The sequence below is a fragment of the Zophobas morio genome, unplaced genomic scaffold (assembly GCF_036711695.1).
Source record: "Zophobas morio isolate AGI-343-1 ecotype UQ-CSIRO unplaced genomic scaffold, CSIRO_AGI_Zmor_V1 ptg000213l, whole genome shotgun sequence".
In the NCBI taxonomy this organism is placed as follows: Eukaryota; Metazoa; Arthropoda; class Insecta; order Coleoptera; family Tenebrionidae; genus Zophobas; species Zophobas morio.
In genome coordinates, this window is record NW_026972317.1 from 221,280 (window position 1) to 237,371 (window position 16,092).

The 16,092-nt window shown below is 36.7% G+C and overlaps 3 protein-coding genes and 2 long non-coding RNA genes across 5 annotated transcripts; 2 read left to right on the plus strand and 3 right to left on the minus strand.

Moving 5' to 3' along the window:
- Positions 1 to 272: 272 nt before the first annotated feature.
- On the minus strand, positions 273 to 3,398 carry LOC135146136 (66 kDa stress protein-like). Its single transcript, XM_064078285.1, has 17 exons — positions 3,300 to 3,398; positions 3,164 to 3,252; positions 2,958 to 3,062; positions 2,510 to 2,643; positions 2,332 to 2,436; positions 2,139 to 2,278; positions 2,011 to 2,088; positions 1,792 to 1,953; positions 1,559 to 1,733; positions 1,403 to 1,500; positions 1,277 to 1,348; positions 1,149 to 1,222; positions 972 to 1,095; positions 834 to 905; positions 715 to 780; positions 442 to 660; positions 273 to 384 (listed from the first exon to the last, which is right to left on the minus strand). The coding sequence occupies exons 1-17, from the start codon at positions 3,349 to 3,351 to the stop codon at positions 341 to 343; spliced, it is 1,809 nt and encodes a 602-aa protein (XP_063934355.1). The 5' UTR covers positions 3,352 to 3,398; the 3' UTR covers positions 273 to 340.
- A 3,278-nt stretch (positions 3,399 to 6,676) lies between these two features.
- LOC135146135 (CCAAT/enhancer-binding protein zeta-like) lies at positions 6,677 to 9,753 on the minus strand. Its single transcript, XM_064078284.1, has 16 exons — positions 9,461 to 9,753; positions 9,233 to 9,415; positions 9,028 to 9,175; positions 8,856 to 8,965; positions 8,670 to 8,800; positions 8,508 to 8,622; positions 8,332 to 8,451; positions 8,189 to 8,272; positions 8,070 to 8,125; positions 7,876 to 8,013; positions 7,679 to 7,823; positions 7,469 to 7,627; positions 7,151 to 7,410; positions 6,983 to 7,089; positions 6,821 to 6,926; positions 6,677 to 6,765 (listed from the first exon to the last, which is right to left on the minus strand). The coding sequence occupies exons 1-15, from the start codon at positions 9,668 to 9,670 to the stop codon at positions 6,829 to 6,831; spliced, it is 2,064 nt and encodes a 687-aa protein (XP_063934354.1). The 5' UTR covers positions 9,671 to 9,753; the 3' UTR covers positions 6,677 to 6,765; positions 6,821 to 6,828.
- A 537-nt stretch (positions 9,754 to 10,290) lies between these two features.
- LOC135146099 (protein ecdysoneless homolog) lies at positions 10,291 to 12,549 on the plus strand. Its single transcript, XM_064078242.1, has 14 exons — positions 10,291 to 10,339; positions 10,393 to 10,480; positions 10,530 to 10,626; positions 10,678 to 10,759; positions 10,817 to 10,958; positions 11,015 to 11,092; positions 11,144 to 11,266; positions 11,326 to 11,451; positions 11,512 to 11,661; positions 11,726 to 11,821; positions 11,876 to 11,972; positions 12,027 to 12,192; positions 12,241 to 12,393; positions 12,456 to 12,549. Exons 5-14 carry the CDS (start codon positions 10,830 to 10,832, stop codon positions 12,547 to 12,549), a joined length of 1,212 nt encoding a protein of 403 aa, XP_063934312.1. The 5' UTR covers positions 10,291 to 10,339; positions 10,393 to 10,480; positions 10,530 to 10,626; positions 10,678 to 10,759; positions 10,817 to 10,829.
- Positions 12,550 to 14,401: 1,852 nt separating this feature from the next.
- LOC135146119 (uncharacterized) lies at positions 14,402 to 14,941 on the minus strand. The gene is made up of 3 exons (XR_010283680.1): positions 14,896 to 14,941; positions 14,576 to 14,661; positions 14,402 to 14,513 (listed from the first exon to the last, which is right to left on the minus strand). It is a non-coding gene; the product is annotated as an uncharacterized LOC135146119 (long non-coding RNA).
- Positions 14,942 to 15,491: 550 nt separating this feature from the next.
- Positions 15,492 to 15,817, plus strand: LOC135146132 (uncharacterized). The gene is made up of 3 exons (XR_010283684.1): positions 15,492 to 15,533; positions 15,598 to 15,692; positions 15,764 to 15,817. It is a non-coding gene; the product is annotated as an uncharacterized LOC135146132 (long non-coding RNA).
- The last annotated feature ends 275 nt before the right edge of the window (positions 15,818 to 16,092 follow it).

Consider the following 16,092-nt stretch of genomic DNA (forward strand, 5'->3'; position numbering starts at 1 on the left):
ATACAAAAAGTAAAAAAAAGGAATAGCAAGTACAGAGAGAAAGACCTGCTCGAGGTTACCAAAACCATGTGTGTGCTTCAAAACTCGAAGGGGAATGTTACCAATATGTACTAGCAAGAAAACCCTTAGCCTTAAAAAAATAGGCAGTAAAAGGCAACAAGTTATAAGCAATAACTGGAGGAAAAAAGTCCGACAGCACGCCACCCATACCTACTGCTCTGCACTTAATATACCGCAATTTTTTGACACAATAGAAAGATACTTTAGCAGTGCGCATTGACAGATTCTTTATTGTAGAGTCCACAAGAAAAAAAGAAAGAAAATGCAAATGTCGCCTGAACTATAAAGTGGAGGTATTTTTTATGTCCCAAAGCTTAATGGCGCCTGAAAAAGTGTCCAATGGAAGAGCAGTATAGATGATGAATTACTACGGACACTCACAGTCGTAGCCAGCAGTCAGCACCGTCCTCTCGTCCACAAAGACTACTTTGGTAACGTTATCGGTGTGGGCCCGCGGCACCATAACTGGCCTCTTCGGGTTCTCCAAGCTCCAAACAATCACTTGACAGTCGACTCCACCAGTGACTAGACACCTGCTGTCCGGCGACCAGTCCAAACAGGTTATCTTGGTCGTGTGATTAGTCCAACGATTGTCTTTAACTAGAAGGGCCAGATATGCTGAAAAGGGAGGTATATTGCCGATAGTAGAAGGACCTTCGTAGGTGTCAGTAGGAAGCAGGCACACGTAACTGGAAGAGTCTCCAGACGCCAAATATCGGCCTTGACAAAGTTGTGATACAGACTCAGAAATACGTCTCAATAGCTTTAAGTACCATCGCTGGAGTACTTAAGGGTAGTCACTTCTCCGTACAGCGAGATAGTACGCGTTTCTGCCAGCTGACCATCTTCAAAGTAGAGAAAGAAGAAAAGAGTTGTTATTTGCAGGGTGCTTATAAAGGTGTTTAACGCACCCTTCAAGTGGTAAACATGTATTTTCTGATCTTTCCCACCAATCGCTATGGTTTCACCGTTTGGATGAACTGCAGCGCTAGCCGGGCTGTACGAAACGGACACGGAGTGCTGCTTTTTTCCTTCCTGGTATTCTTTTCATTATAGTGCTGGAAGTTGCCATGTAATTGCATTGTTACCCGATATATGTCGATGTGGGAAACGCAGGCCAACCCTATGGTCCCGCCTTTACAATCCATCGAGACTGGGGTAGCTTAAGCAAGCAGAAAGCTAAGCGAGTATGAAGAGGAAAGGGACGCTCACGTACAAGAGCATTCCAGCGAGACACAGGCGCTACCGTCCCCGTCAGCTGGGCTAAAGCAGATAATCCTGTTCTGGTCTATAACTTTTTGTTAATAAAGAAAACCACATTCGTATATTCAGGTTATAAAACCTGCAGATACGATCTTATTTTCGCAGATAAGTACATCGCAAACGGCAGTCTTGTGTTTCGGCCCTTTGAAGATAGTGGCTACGGCTGTGTCGATATTCCTGGTAGAGGTGCAGTGTTGTTTAACCAATTTTATAGGATAGTCACTTGAACGGATACCAGACGCATATCAGGCCTCCCTGACAGGCTGAATAAAAAGTCGACCCGTTTTTGCCTAAACAAAGACCCGAAATGTTTTTCATATGGCCATACAGCATCCGTTTTGGTGTAGACGGATTGTTCCTGTCCAAATAATTGATCCATCCGCCCAAAGCAACGGAAATCAGCGTTTCACCTAAGTTGAATAGTATATATAATGCGTCCAGCAAAAGAGGCAGTTCCATTCGCTAAACCCTGCCAAAGACAGCCAAGCTGCTGGTCTTCAATAGAGGATCCCATGAGAAACTGGCAAACTTCAGCGCCGCTAACAACGTTCCATATTTTACAAGTTTTGTCCGTCGAGGCAGTGAGAAGCATATCGCCTTCTGGCGACCAGGATAAGCACATGACACTGCCTTAACGCAGTAGTAGTGGCGGGGAGGATGGTGAGGGCATAACCTTTAATATCATACTTTGATGAGCTGGCGATCCCATCTCCCTCACTAGTTCTGCGCAGTCACCGCGGAAGAGAAAAACTCTGCCATCGGCTCCTTTTTATAAAAATTTAATTATATATACTTAAGTGCATAAAATAAGTGACCTGCCGAAGCAAAAAACTCTCCCGAAGGTGAAAACCGGAGGCAGAGAACGTAGCGAGAATGATTCTTTAATAACTTAGAGATTTTAACAGGAAATGCAGCGTGAAAACCGATAAGGTTGTCGTCGCCTCCAGTAATAACTCTTGCGTTTTCGCTTGCTTAAGAATAACTCACAAGCGACGGTGAATCGCTTACCTAAAGGGTCTACTCGCTCTGCAGTCAATCGTGTTTAAAGGTTTTTCGTGGCCAGAAATCTCCCCAACGCTGTTTCCAGAATCCCACATGATGGCAGCCCCAAATCTATAAATCAGATTCGTTTACGTGAGTTGTTGAATAGAAATCACACGGCTTCTAAAAAAGTAAAAAGACGCACACTGTTCTTCCGCTACCGCAAACGACGATTCTCTGACTATCGTTGGACCATTGTAGATCTTTGATCCTACCGTTTAGTTTACAATACTCAGCCTTTAAACTGTGTTCGCTGCTTTGAGCATCCCAAATGCGAATCTATGAGGCAAATTTTTTTTAAAGGATTTTAAAATGAATTGTAAAATGGTCTACTAAAATATTGAAAAGGCGAGTAAAAGTGTTTATATTCAACCTTATGCCCTTGGTTGCTTTAAAATATTTTAATATATGTAAGTGTGTGTAGCTCTAATATCAACAAGTGTTATAGTCTACTAATAAAAGCACAAAATCGAATTCATGTGAAACACAAAGCTGTTAAAAATAATTTCAAGGGGAGATAAACTTTAATGTTTTTAGTTATAACTAAATGAAAGCTAGAATAGGAGTTATTGATAATAAAGTTATAGGCTTACATTCCCAGCAACGTCGGCGGAGCAAATATAAAAACCACTCGGAGAGTATCTTGCCACGGAAGCGTTGACTTTATGACCATAGTAAAGTGTACAATTTTTAGGATTCTTTTAATATGAATATATTATTGAGTATTGCTTATAATAATGTGAAAATACACAGAAAATATTAATTAGGGATCTATTAAATATAATATTTAATTTACAACCTCTAAATCTCGGATAACAACATTCTTTCCACAGGTATATAAAAAATTTTTCTTGTTTTTATAGTCTCCACCGAGCAATACATTCTCCCCTAAAAAAAAATTGAGCTTCTTTTTAAATTACAAATTTTAATATTACCCCTAACTACAGAAGGCAAAGGCCCAAAAACAGTCCTGAGCTCTAAAGACATCGCTGAAAGAGAATAATAGACCTTTAGAAAGACTCACTTTATATGAGAGCTAAACCACTAACTGAAATTATCTAGACGTTCCTATTTTAGGAAAGTCAAATTCAAACTGGCTTACTAAAATAAGAATTATTATTTTTGTTCGTTAGCGTTTAGTCTCGAGGTTAAATACAGTTTTGATCACGCTTTTAACCGAATTAAGAAGGCGAGCCCCCACCACCATCACCCCTTCTTTTTTTTAACACCGTCAGCTCCTTCGCAGTGGAGCTGCTAGCTTCTCTAAGTCGGCAAAACTCATAATCCCTGCGCCCCACCCCGCCCGTCCCGGATAGCACCTAATAACAAGATTCTAAACAAATAAAAATTCAATGCACTTTATTAAATATAAAATCAACAATTATTTAAGAACTATCAGAATATATTAGTTTATACAATGGTATATCAAACTCATTTAAATGAACACAGACCGCACCGGTTAATCTAATTATATCTCTCGGTCTCCTTATTTTGTTTTTAATTTTGTTTCTTTATTACTTGTTTTTATATTAATATATACATAAACTTGCATTCTCTATAATTTTAATACTTTATAAGCACGAATGCTAACTATAAAGTCCTCATCCTCTAATTTATAATTCGCCTTTTTCCGAGGGCATAAATGATTTGGTCCTATTAACATGGATTTTCTTTGGTCGAGAAAAATTTAATACCATTTAGTTTCATTGGTTTAAACTCTTGTTACCAAACAGCGAAGCTTTCGCACTAAACAGTACAAAATTCTTAATTTTTTCCTACAAGAAGTAAACCTCACTGATTTCGTAGAAAGAAGGAAACGATTAAGATTTGGGCAAGCTTTAATAATCAAACAACCAAAATTAGCACCTCCGCAGAAAAGTTGTTAGACTGTATAAATAAGTAATTTATTAGTGGGTATTAAACATTTACTACAGTCACTATCAAAATTATTTCAGAATGTGGTGTTATAGTCTTAAAGAGTTTATACTTCATACCTAAATTGGCGGGCACGGTGATGTTAAGTTATGCTATATTCTTTAGAAGTCCTCTCCTATTTTTATTCATCACTGTTCTGTTTAAACTCTCAACTGTTTTGTTTATGTTATTATAAATGAAACAGAGAAATAAAAACTTGGGGTTGTCTTTATTTATTAACTTTTTTGGTAGCTTTTAGTCTATTACACTATACCACCTCCGCTTCTAACCTAGGATAATGTTAATATCCTATAAGGCTCTTAGGTGAAGTATGAGAAACCACTAACTTGGAGGCATCAAGTAGAATTTGTTGCGGTTAAGATTGGAACTGCAACCCCAAGCGGTTTACCACTTTTGTGCGCAATAAACTCTGCCTTTAAAAAGTATGCTTACGTCCTATATGACCTGCGCATTTGTTGCTTAGTCATAGGAAAAAGCCCCGAGGAGTTTGCTTCCTGCAGTCACAATAAAACAAGCTCCCACGATTATGACCGGCACAGCTTATTTCGTACGCAAAGCCCCGTGGCAAGACGGCTTGGGTTTGGACGACTTGAAGCCTTCTGCGTAACGCCATTACTTTCTTTAAAACGCTTTAGTTTTGCATCCAAACTACCGGTGGGCTTATGAACTTATATTCGAACCCTGAGAAGGCGCAATATGCACTTTGAAAGCGCACTTTTAGTTTGTAGATCTCTCCACACATATTTGTGTATATAAAATGATTTAGTAACTAGTGGAAAAATTGAATCACCTTGAAAAATAAAACATTATTAGCCAAACAACGCGGTCTGCGCTTGACTTACCGTGCAATAATAATAATAATAAAATCCTTATTACTGATTAGTAAGACCCAAATGCAACTTACAAAGCTAACAAAAATGATCTATAAGACTTGCAGTAAATATTTTAACGATGGTAGTATTCTGTGGCGTTGCAATAGTTATGACTGTAAAAAGCGGTTGTCTCCGTTATTTTATACGTATACGCAGGGTGTAATATAGTGGTGGCGAATTTATTAATTGAGAAGCTGTTTAATGCTACTTATCTACTTTAATACTTTAACTTGATAATTTAGAAGCGAGGTGAGCACAAAACTAAGCCGAACGTTGTAAATAGCAAGGCCTTAACCACAACATCCTTTAAGTTACAGGCAATAATTTGTTCAAGTTTTCAATAAGGCTGCTAGTTACAACAGATGTTCGTACAAAGTTAAATAAATAGCAGTTGAAAAGTATAAGGTCGCATCTTATCTTACTTGTTCCAAAAAACTTTAGCCAATATATTTACTTGTTGGGTTTAATGTAAACAGGTAAGCCTTAAGGCTATAGTTATTGTTATTGAAAAAAATAACGATTAGGAGTTATGACTTGCTACATCAGTTAAATTCATTCAACTCAAGTTATCACTCGAGTAGTTCCTAAGAAAAAGAGCATATTTAGCTAAAGATTTCCTACTACGCAAGCTGTGTGTAAAAAGCAATAACTTTGAGCCTTTACGTAAGTAAACGATACTTGTTTACAAACTAACTAACCCCCCCTCTCTCACGAGTTATATTAATATAGAATCTGCCCAAATATAAATAATAGTAAAATTCAATAATACTCGGAAAGTAAAGCTATAAAGAGGGGTGCGCAAATGGACACAATAGAGGCTACTAGCTGCCTATCTTTCAATTGCCCCTTTGCCTATACTTCTCAAGTAATGAAATCTTTCTATTTTTCAGACTTAATAACATATAAAATCTATCTCGTTTCAACTTTATTAGTTTTTGCAAACTTATCGAGCTCTTTCTTTTTCCTGCTACTAGAAGCGCCGATCAAATGCTCGTAGTCGTCAAGGGCAGCAAAAGCGGAATCTGAATTTTTCAACCTTTTGTTGATCCTGTTTACTATTTCAGTCGTTGAAAGTAAATAATGTATTTATACGAAGCCAAATGAGACTCAGAAACTCACCAATAGAGGATCTCGACTCCTTTTTCATTTCTACGGCACGTGTGCTATCAGCCACAGTAGTGCTAAAGAGCGGCGGTTGGTGCTGGTAAGCGCAAGAACTGGAGCAATAGTACCTCTCGGGCTTCGCCTTGAAGCTGTCTTTGGAATTTCTCCGCCCAAACTCTTCAAGGGAAGCGTCGGAGCAGGCTCTAAACGGGCATAGTTAGTTAAAGTCGGAATGATCTGAATGGGGGAACCCGTCAGTAATGTCTTCGTCAGACTCAAAGGGCTCTCCGCAAAGTTCGCTGTACAGATTTTCCTCAACGTCCAAAACCTTTTCTTTCTAAAGGCCGAATTGAAAAACAAACTACGAGAGTGTGTTATTTCTAACCTTTTTTTTCTTGCTAATTTTCTTCGTCTTTCCCTTATCCTTGAAAAAGTTGTACATAAACATATCGTCCGCAGCCACGTCGGTTTCTCTCATATTTAACAATTCCTTTTAATAAACAGAGTGAGAGTGGGGAAATGGCGCGAAAGGACAAGCAAAAGACCTTTGGGTCTAGTAAAACACCGGCTGCGGGAGTCCTCTTTTGGAAAACCGTGCTGGGAGCCTTAACATTTTGTTTGGGATTTTTATGCACAAACTTATCGAGAAATCTGAAGTGCAACAGAAGCCGTTGTTACGATAAAAAAAAAAATGGAAATTAGTATACCGAAGCAGCGTGAAGTCCGCCAACGGGTCGCCGCGATACTGGATGGGCTTTCCCTTAAGAAGTTGCTCTGCAAAGGAGCGCACAGAAGGATGATAGTGATCCGCCAGCTAAAGTATAACTTAATATAAATAAAAATACAAATATAATAAAGGCAAATGAGAAGCGTGCCAAGAGAAGCTCCCACGCGGAAGTCTTCTCAGCGGAGGAATGAAGCGGTTGTCTCTTGAAGGATCGTACTGGCCATAGGCTTTAATCCAATCCGGGCAGCCAAGTCCCTCAGTCGATAATTGGCTAACTTGAGGATCGCGCTGAAGAACTCGCAGCACAGCAGGCTTTACTTGGGCCAGTGTAGAAATCAGGAAAAGAATGGCGCATGCTTGGTGAGGTCGCTGGACGAGACAAAGCTGCAACAACCGCTTAACAAACGCCTAAACAGAGGATCAATATATATTAAAAAACACTTTTAAAAGAGCCGCAACAACGAACATGAACTCTTTCAGCTCTGCTGTCAAGGTAAAGTGACTTATAGAGAAGATTATAAAAGGAGGCACTGTTGCGTAGGTCAGATAGCATAAAACAGTCAAGAAGCTTCTGATAAAGGCAGCGATAAAACCGATCTGACAAAGCACTTTGGGCGAGCATGACCTACACAGCCATTAGAAAGCGGCTAGCCTACAGTACGGCAACGAGAGAAACCTGGAAAAGGATCGCGAGGGCTTGAATGGAAGTCACAAACGTAGTAGTATGGGCAAGGCGAAAAAGCGTGTCAATATTGTCCTTAAGGGGCTCTCCTTCAGCGCTGGAAAAAGGAAGAGCTCGATTGACGCCAACCAGCAATGCGCTTTATAATTAAGCTTGAGCGGAAACACTAAAAATAAAAAAAAAATTAATACTTGAGTATCTTGTGATCCACAGCCGCTTCCTTGGACAGAAGGGTAAACATGAAGAAATAAATGTCCAGCAATTTATTGGGAAGAACAGTATCATTGCGGTGGAGTAATATTTGATTTAAAAAACACACCGAGTAGTACCTGCAACGACAGCTACTGAATATAAAGCATATAAAAATAATACAGGTACGCCTAACTGAGCCTGCAGCGTCATGTTCGGCCTGCGCAAAAACTGCTCCACCTCGTTGACAATCTAATGCGAGGCGCAGATAGTAAACACAAGAACACACAAGCCAAGCGAGAAGAAAACACTCACCACCAGCTTCATGCGAGGGTGTCTCTGGAGGAGGCGGTTCAAGTAGTGCGAAATCTTGGAGGCAAGCTGCCTATCGGGATCACCCTGTGTGTGTCCAACTACAGATTATAAAGTGGAGAAGCAGAAAATCTAATATTTATGACCATCTTATTAACAAGCAGCGAGAGAAGAACTTTTTCCTGCTCAGGACGTTCTATAAGTAACTCGAGAAGAATTTGAATCAAGTTGTTCTTGATGGAGTACTGAGAATCGCTCAAGTGTTTCTACAAGTTTATGAACAAAATATATAACAACTTTTTAATCCGTATAACATGAAAACCTCCAACGCTTGTAGGTACGTAGAATACGCTACTTTAACTTGATCTTCAAAGTATATAAGTAACAAGTGCGCATCAGAGGAGGCAGCATCATAAAGATTTTGCTCATAGAAAAACCTAAAATATCAAACGTGTGTTTTGAAATTTTATAATATAACTTTTACTTTAATTTGCGGTTTTCAGGAAGAAGATCTGTAATCCAGAGACTTTTTAAACAGTCGAGAGCCTTTAGTGACTCTCTTTTCTTTTTCTGGGTCAATAAAATCACCGAGAGAAGTGAATCCAAGTTATGAATCTACTGAAGAAACAAAAATAACTCATAAAAAGGACTAGACAGAAGAGGAAAAAACCATAGACTCCTGCATCAACACAATCTTTGCTGCTAGCTTGTCATGGAAGGTGCCCGAAGCCGCAACCGTACTCATCCAGTTCAAGTCGCTGGAATTCTTTTCACCGAGATCTGCCATGGTAAACTTTGTAGTAAAAAAATAATGTTTATATATAAAATAGCTGAGCAACGACTATTATTATAAAGCTTCGTTTCCATTTCAAGTAATTTTTTTGCGTACAATTTCATAAGATCAGAATGCTCTCGACAAAGAGAACGTGAACTTGAATGTTGCTTTAACGGAGATAACTTGTGGTTATACCATAAAGTGTTTGAAGGAAACTACGATAAGAAATCAAAATAATAAGAAAGAAAAGACCAAAAAACGACAGTGCAAACCAGTAACTTGGTTCTTTTCTTAGGATCTCTCTTAAATTTTTCAACTAAAAGGGAAGGAAGTTCACTATTTCCATCAACACCCTCCACCTGGCCAAGTGATAATTTTATATTTTGTTTAGAAGATTTTTCCTTTTTCTTTAATAAAGTAGAGCTGTCTTCTGCTTGAACAATTAAACTTTGTGCCTAATAAAATGTTAGAATGAACGAAAGTAATTAAATATATAAGACCAAAGATGGGGAAAGATCACTTTCTTGATTTTCAAAAAACAGTCCGGATGAAGCAGTGCCCGTGGTCAAGCTATATAAGTTTTTGTTATCTGCAGAAACTTCTTTAGATGTTAACTCTAAGGATTTTGTTTTCGATGTTTTCATTTCCCTTTTTTCTTTGTTAACAGTTTTTCTCTGTATCCAATGTTTTCCTAAACTACTTACTTGCATTTTATTTTAAAAATAAATCATGCATTCTATATCGAAAAGTGCTTGATTTTAATAAAACTAGCGAAGGGAGAGGTTCACGACTAAATTACTTGCTAAGCCTTGAAAGTTTTTTTAAGCACGTGACTGCCATATTTCAGGCACTGACAGGAAGCCCTTGCTTGCTACGATTGTGGGGGGACAGATACTTTCTCATAGCTTGGAATGGTTTGTCGTTTTCATTGCTATCAGTTTGTACTGCGAATGATTTTATTTATTTTTTACAGAATTTATCTGAACACAAATGTGATGCTTTTTCTGTTTCTGAGAATTCTGTACTTTACAGAATATTTTTAGAGTTCCCTCAAGCTTTGTCTTGTACTGATGATAAATTTAAATATGCTCAAGACATGATGGCTCAGTACTATCAGGAACTTCAACCAAATTTATCTCGAGTGTTGTGGCACCACGACCCTTTTAATTTATCCATTAAAAGTTTTCAAGGTTAATTTGACCCATTATAGTAGTTTAGGTTTATATGCTACTTTTGATAATATTAGATCTCGCATCTGTTAAAACTAACTGCTTTTATTTGGAGGGAAGCACATATTTTGGTGATAATATCAACGATGAGTGGTTCATTGTTTTTCTTCTTTTTGAACTTACAAAGTTACATCAAGAATTAGTTATCTCGTTAGTGTCTAGTATTTTTACTGGTAGCGTTAATAAAAACCTTTTACCTATAGAGTGTTTGATTCCGATGGTGAATTCATTTTAATTGAAGCTGCACACCACCTTCCATCCTGGCTTCAGCCAGATACCTCTAAGAATAGAGTTAAAAAAAACTTTTTTGTGCTTGATAGCGGACTTATATAGTTAACAGGTTTTTATTAGTGATGGTCGTTTGCATATAATTCCCTTTCCCACGACAATAGAGGAGTTGACACACTTACCTGCAATTTTCCCCTCTATAAATGAAGGTTATTATATTATGATAGTTAAGAATTATTTTTATTTTTATATACTTTCAGCTATAAACTTAATTAGAAATCCTGCTGTGCGTACCCTCGCTTCTGAGGCTATACAAGAAGCCATTCTTTCCCATCTAGCTGAGTAGGCTTTACTAAAACTTTGCGTCGACGTTTACGTTTATATTATATATATTTGTAGGTCTGAATTGCAGATGAAAGATAGTCTGCACTTTGTAAATTGCTTTTTGCCCAAAGCAATCATTAATCTACTTGATAAAGAAGAGCAACTGATAAGCAAAGCAGTGGAAGCCTTCTGTCACAAAGATCCCACTGATGTTAAGGTCGAGTAAAGCATTATGCTCTTTAATATATGGTTAATAATTATTATTCTCATTAGACAATGAGAAGGAATTTGCAGTTCCCGGTTTGCTTCGAGGATCGCTCACCACTACGCGGCCGCTATTACAAGGCACATGTATATTATAATGCTTATTAGCTGGAGGGTGATCTCTTTTTGAAGGTAAAGATGACGAAGTGCATGTATGCACAGTTGGACTCTCAAAAGTGCCCTCTGCCGGCTTCGGTTTCTGCTTTAATTTCGATGAATAGCCAAGAGATCCGTCTTGCGCACAGTATGGGAATGAAAATAGTAAGGCCGTTGTGGTTTTTATTACATGTTGTGGACATTAGAAAGCTCTTGTATTGCAGACGTACGGCTTCGAAATATTGTATTCACGGGGTCCTAGGATGGGCCCATCAAAAAATAATGCTACATTTGAGAGTGCAGCCTTTGATGCATTTTTGAAGTACTTGGAAGATCGTGGCTACTTCAAGGTACATATATCGTGCTCTCGATTGCTTTTTAACTTTATTACCGGATAAAAACTTTTTCAGGGAGAATTAAAAGGCTCCAAGCTTCACACCAAGTTGCTCAATTCTGCCAATTCTTATTTTAGGGAGTTTTTGCGTGCGAATCTTCCGCGCAAACCTCGAGATCTTGAGCCTTCTTTGTCCCAAGTGGATGTTTCTCAGCCTTGCGAGAAAGTATGGCCGCTTCTTTTGAAGCAAGCGCCTTACAGCAGCATTTAGACTTTTTGTTTTTTTGAAGGGGCATTTGAGGATAGAAGAGCTGAGCCCTGGCAGTTCTAACTCTTGGCTTGAAATTTCTCCCCAGCAGCTGAATGCTCTCTGGGAAAAGCGTTTGGCAAGCATTTTTCCAAAGCTTCACTGCGTTTAGTCGACTAATTTGGCTTCACAGGGTGTCAAAATCCTCGATGGCACCGAGAAGGCGCCTTGTGTTGTGGCCAATTCCGTGCACTCGTTTGTAGGCGGGACCTCTTCTCACGAGGGCGCTGGTGCAGTCGTCTTTTCTTTTCCGTAGCTTTCTACCTTTACTGCAAATTACGTAGAACCAACAGAAAATATAGACGAGCCGAATAAACAAAAAATAGTGGATTGCCTTCGTTCGCTTTTGGAGTTTGATAATAGTTACACTAATAGTAATGACGAGCTGCTTACCGACGAGGACATACTTGACGAAAATTGCAGCGATGACTTTTCTTCCAGCGAAATTCGGTATTAAACTTTATTTATATGTTCCTATGGATAAGCAAAGATCCACAGGCAGTATTACGAAGCTATGGACGCGGAGTTGGAAACAACTAATCTCTCTAAAAGCTTTTTGAAAACTGGAGACATTTTGGCAGGTCATAGCTACGAAGACGAAGAAACAGACTTGAATTTTAATTTAGTTAAAAACTTTTTTGAATCGTACAGGTGGGCTTGGCTGTTGTTATTCGAACCATAACAATTTTTTTTATTACAAATCTCCAACACAGCTCTCAGCAGGGTGACTCCGGGCCAGTGGGAAACCTTTTAAGCTCACTGGGCTTTCTCCCGCCACCCGACGACCCTTCCAGCAACCTTGACTAGACATATTTTTCTTTTCGTTGCTTTTTAAATAAAAATAATTTGTTTTCATATGAATCTTCAACCATGAGTGCTTTACTAGTGCGTCGCTGTAGCGGCACAGGGGCTCTTTCTTATAAAAAATTAAGGATCTTTTGTGTTTTTTGTAAATATGAAAAAACCTTCCAACAATGCACTATAGAACATTAATTTGCGCCTTTTAAAAGGCGAAATTACTATTTAATTATTATTGTCAGGAAAACTCTTGATAGTACTTGCCTACTTGACAAATTAGGAAAAGATGCAACAATTACTTTATAAGTATTTAGCAAGGGCTCTTATTAACCTACAACTAAATATTTTAATTTATCCTTTCAAGTTGTAAATTATCAAAAGTTAATGTTGATAAGGTTTATAGCGGTTATATAATAATTATTGGTTGAGTCAAAAATTAAACTGAACAATGTTCAAGCCCAAACTTTCGAAAAAATTAAAAAAAAATTTGTAGATATAAGCTCTATTAAATTAAAAAACTAAACTAAAAAGTTTCTCCACTTTAACGCCGGCGAACGGGCCTCAGCCAATTACAAATACGAGACCTGAGGAGCCTCCTGACGCCTGCCAAACCTTACACATGGCCCATTCATAAATCCTAATAATGGCCTACTCATCTTCCTCCCCAACTTTTTAAGTCTTCTGCTAAAGGATGGCGGTACGTTTCAGTGTTTAATACTTATAAGTAATTATTTGGGCAATATTTATTCTTCATTTAAGTTTCGTTATATTTTCTAGTTAAAAATATTTTTTATTAACTCAATTATAGGTTATGTTAATTCACCTTTTAATATTTTATAGTGTCCTGTTTAACAACCTTTTTGATAGTATTTTTTATATAGAAAAAGTCACCTCAGAAAAGAAGTTTGTCAACCTTTGAGAGACGACGTTTTTATATAGACTTTTCCCCTGTGGCTAAATTTAATTTAGACCTAAAGCCTTTTGAAAAATTTCTTCATGACCGAATAAAAGTTGGAGGTAAAACAGGAAACTTGGGTGAAAAAGTGTCTATTTCAGTTGGCGATGGAAATAAAATAGTGGTGGACGCTGAGCCTCCATTTTCGAAGCGTTATTTAAAGTACCTTTCAAAAAAGTACTTAAAGGCTAACGACTTGCGAGATTATATGCACGTTGTTGCCAACCACAAGGACTCTTATCAAATTAAATTGTACAAGACAGTTTCTGTTTAAATATAATAAATCTTTTTTTTTATTAGCAATTTTCTTTAACACATTGAACAATTTGTGTATATATGTTCTAGCTGCTTCGCCTGCTTTTTCACGTTATGCATTGTGTTGAACTTTTTAGGCCATGACAAGTTATCTAGAGTCTACGTAAAGCATAGATCAACACATAAAAAGTTAAACGAAGTTTAAATCTATAAATAAACTAAAAATTAAGTTTATAGGGATAACTCAATAATTTTAGTACTGAAGGACAAAACTTACAGCAGGTTGGCCCGTGTATTTAGTTAGCAGGCTTTAGAGCCTTATAAATTATTATTAAAGTAAAAGTGATTTTAAAAAGCTTTTTATACAGCTCTCTAGACCTGTATTATAAAGCGAGTGACTTGTATTAAATGGTTTTATAATTGTTAGCGCTTTTAATAATAAGTGTAAACTTTTTTATGTAAATTTTGTAGGTTACACTTATAAAAATGTAATTTTAAAATTAAATTCTTCACAATATTGATAAAGTTCAACTGCTTTTTAAAAGAAAAATTATAAGTTGTTCTACCGGTGCATTTATAATTAACATATGATACAAAACCAAATTTAAAGAAAAAAATTAAATAGCTTTTTCTCGCTTCTTTTATTTTTCTTGTCTTAATGTTTCAAGCCTTAATTTTTGGACTTGTCGATTACTTCCTCCCTGAAATTAGCCGAGGAATACCTTTAAAGGCTAGTAATAGGTTTTTTCTTAAATAGGCGCCCCTTTTTTTTTAATTTAATATCGTAAATTAACTACTAATTATAAATAGAGCAAGAAATACAACATATCTCTTTTTATGTAGCGATTCGTCAAATATATTTGCTCTTTCAAGAAACTCCTTTTAGGCGAATCATTAGCGGCTTCGACAAACTAATTTATAAATTCAGATATTTTTTATTTCTAAGTTATTAGTTTCTTCAAAGGAGAAAATACTACAAGACTTAGTTAAAAAGAAGGTAAATCAAATAGCACAACCATAATAAATATATTGTTCAAATGCAATGTTTTAATTTGTATTTAGTTAATAACATCCTGTAGAAGTATAAAATTAGTCCCTTAAGCATTTTATCTTTAATTATATAAATTTTACTCTACTTTTCGTACTTTAACAAACAATAAGAGCATCACTTATGTAAACAACAGTTTAACAGGGTTCAGTTAAAATTTAAACCTTTTTGCGTTATGTTACAAATATTAGTATTACGACTTACTCTAACTGGGAGTAAGACTTACCTTAATAATATTGGTTTCCATTTATGTTGTCCCAGGCGAACAAATTGTAATTTTATATTTTTATTTATAAAAAAAATTCTATTTTTTTTCCTTAAGCGTAAAAAAAAGGATTATCTTTCAGTCTTAGTAAACTCTAGTTTTCCAGCCGACTTTATGACAAAAAGAAAAATGGAAGCTAAAGAAATTGATTTTTACATAGTTTAAATTATATTTCTACACAATTTGAGGACAATTTTTAAAAAATGCAAATGTACCGTGTTTTATTACTCATTTATATTCTATCAGTCTCAATTACACTAGCAAATGTAAGACTCTCAACTTTGTAAAGTATTTTTTTTAAAATTTTAGATAGTTTTTTTACGTATTAGCTATGTATATCTATGTACATTGATTTCATTTTTATATGATACAACATGAAAATACTACCAACTAGAAGGATCCGAAGACTGTACATTTGTTAAAGAAAAGGCTCTCATCAAAAACAGTAGTAAAAAAAACTGTTAAAAATAGTACAAATCCTTATACTCTGCACTTGCACCTTAATGACTAAGTGATCCTCGCATTAAAACTTAGTTCAAAGTGGAAAGGTTAGTGAAGAGGCCAAGTTATTTATATTTGGAGGACAACCAGCTGAAGACTATTACAAATGGATGGCGTCTTTACAAAGGGTGTTTACATTAATTATATCTTTATTTTCTTGGCATTTCTTCTTTAACAGTTAATAAAATACTAACTAAAGGTTATCAGCTCCCAGAAGTTTATGCACTTATGTGGTGGTACACTGATTGCACCGTCGTGGGTCCTTACGGCGGCCCACTGCGGAGTAAAAATTCATAGGGTTTGTATTGGTAACTTATAGTCTGTGTATTAGCAAATAAAAAACTATTTATTTAATTAATAAGGGGGGACAAATTTGAAAAATCTTGATGATTTTGAGTGCGTTAACGTCAGTCGGGTTTTTCGGCATCCAAATTATTCTTTAAAGCGCTTCATTCACGATATATCTCTTGTTGAACTTAAGAGGAACGCGCAGACTCCACCGGTTGAACTTAATATGGTATATACTTT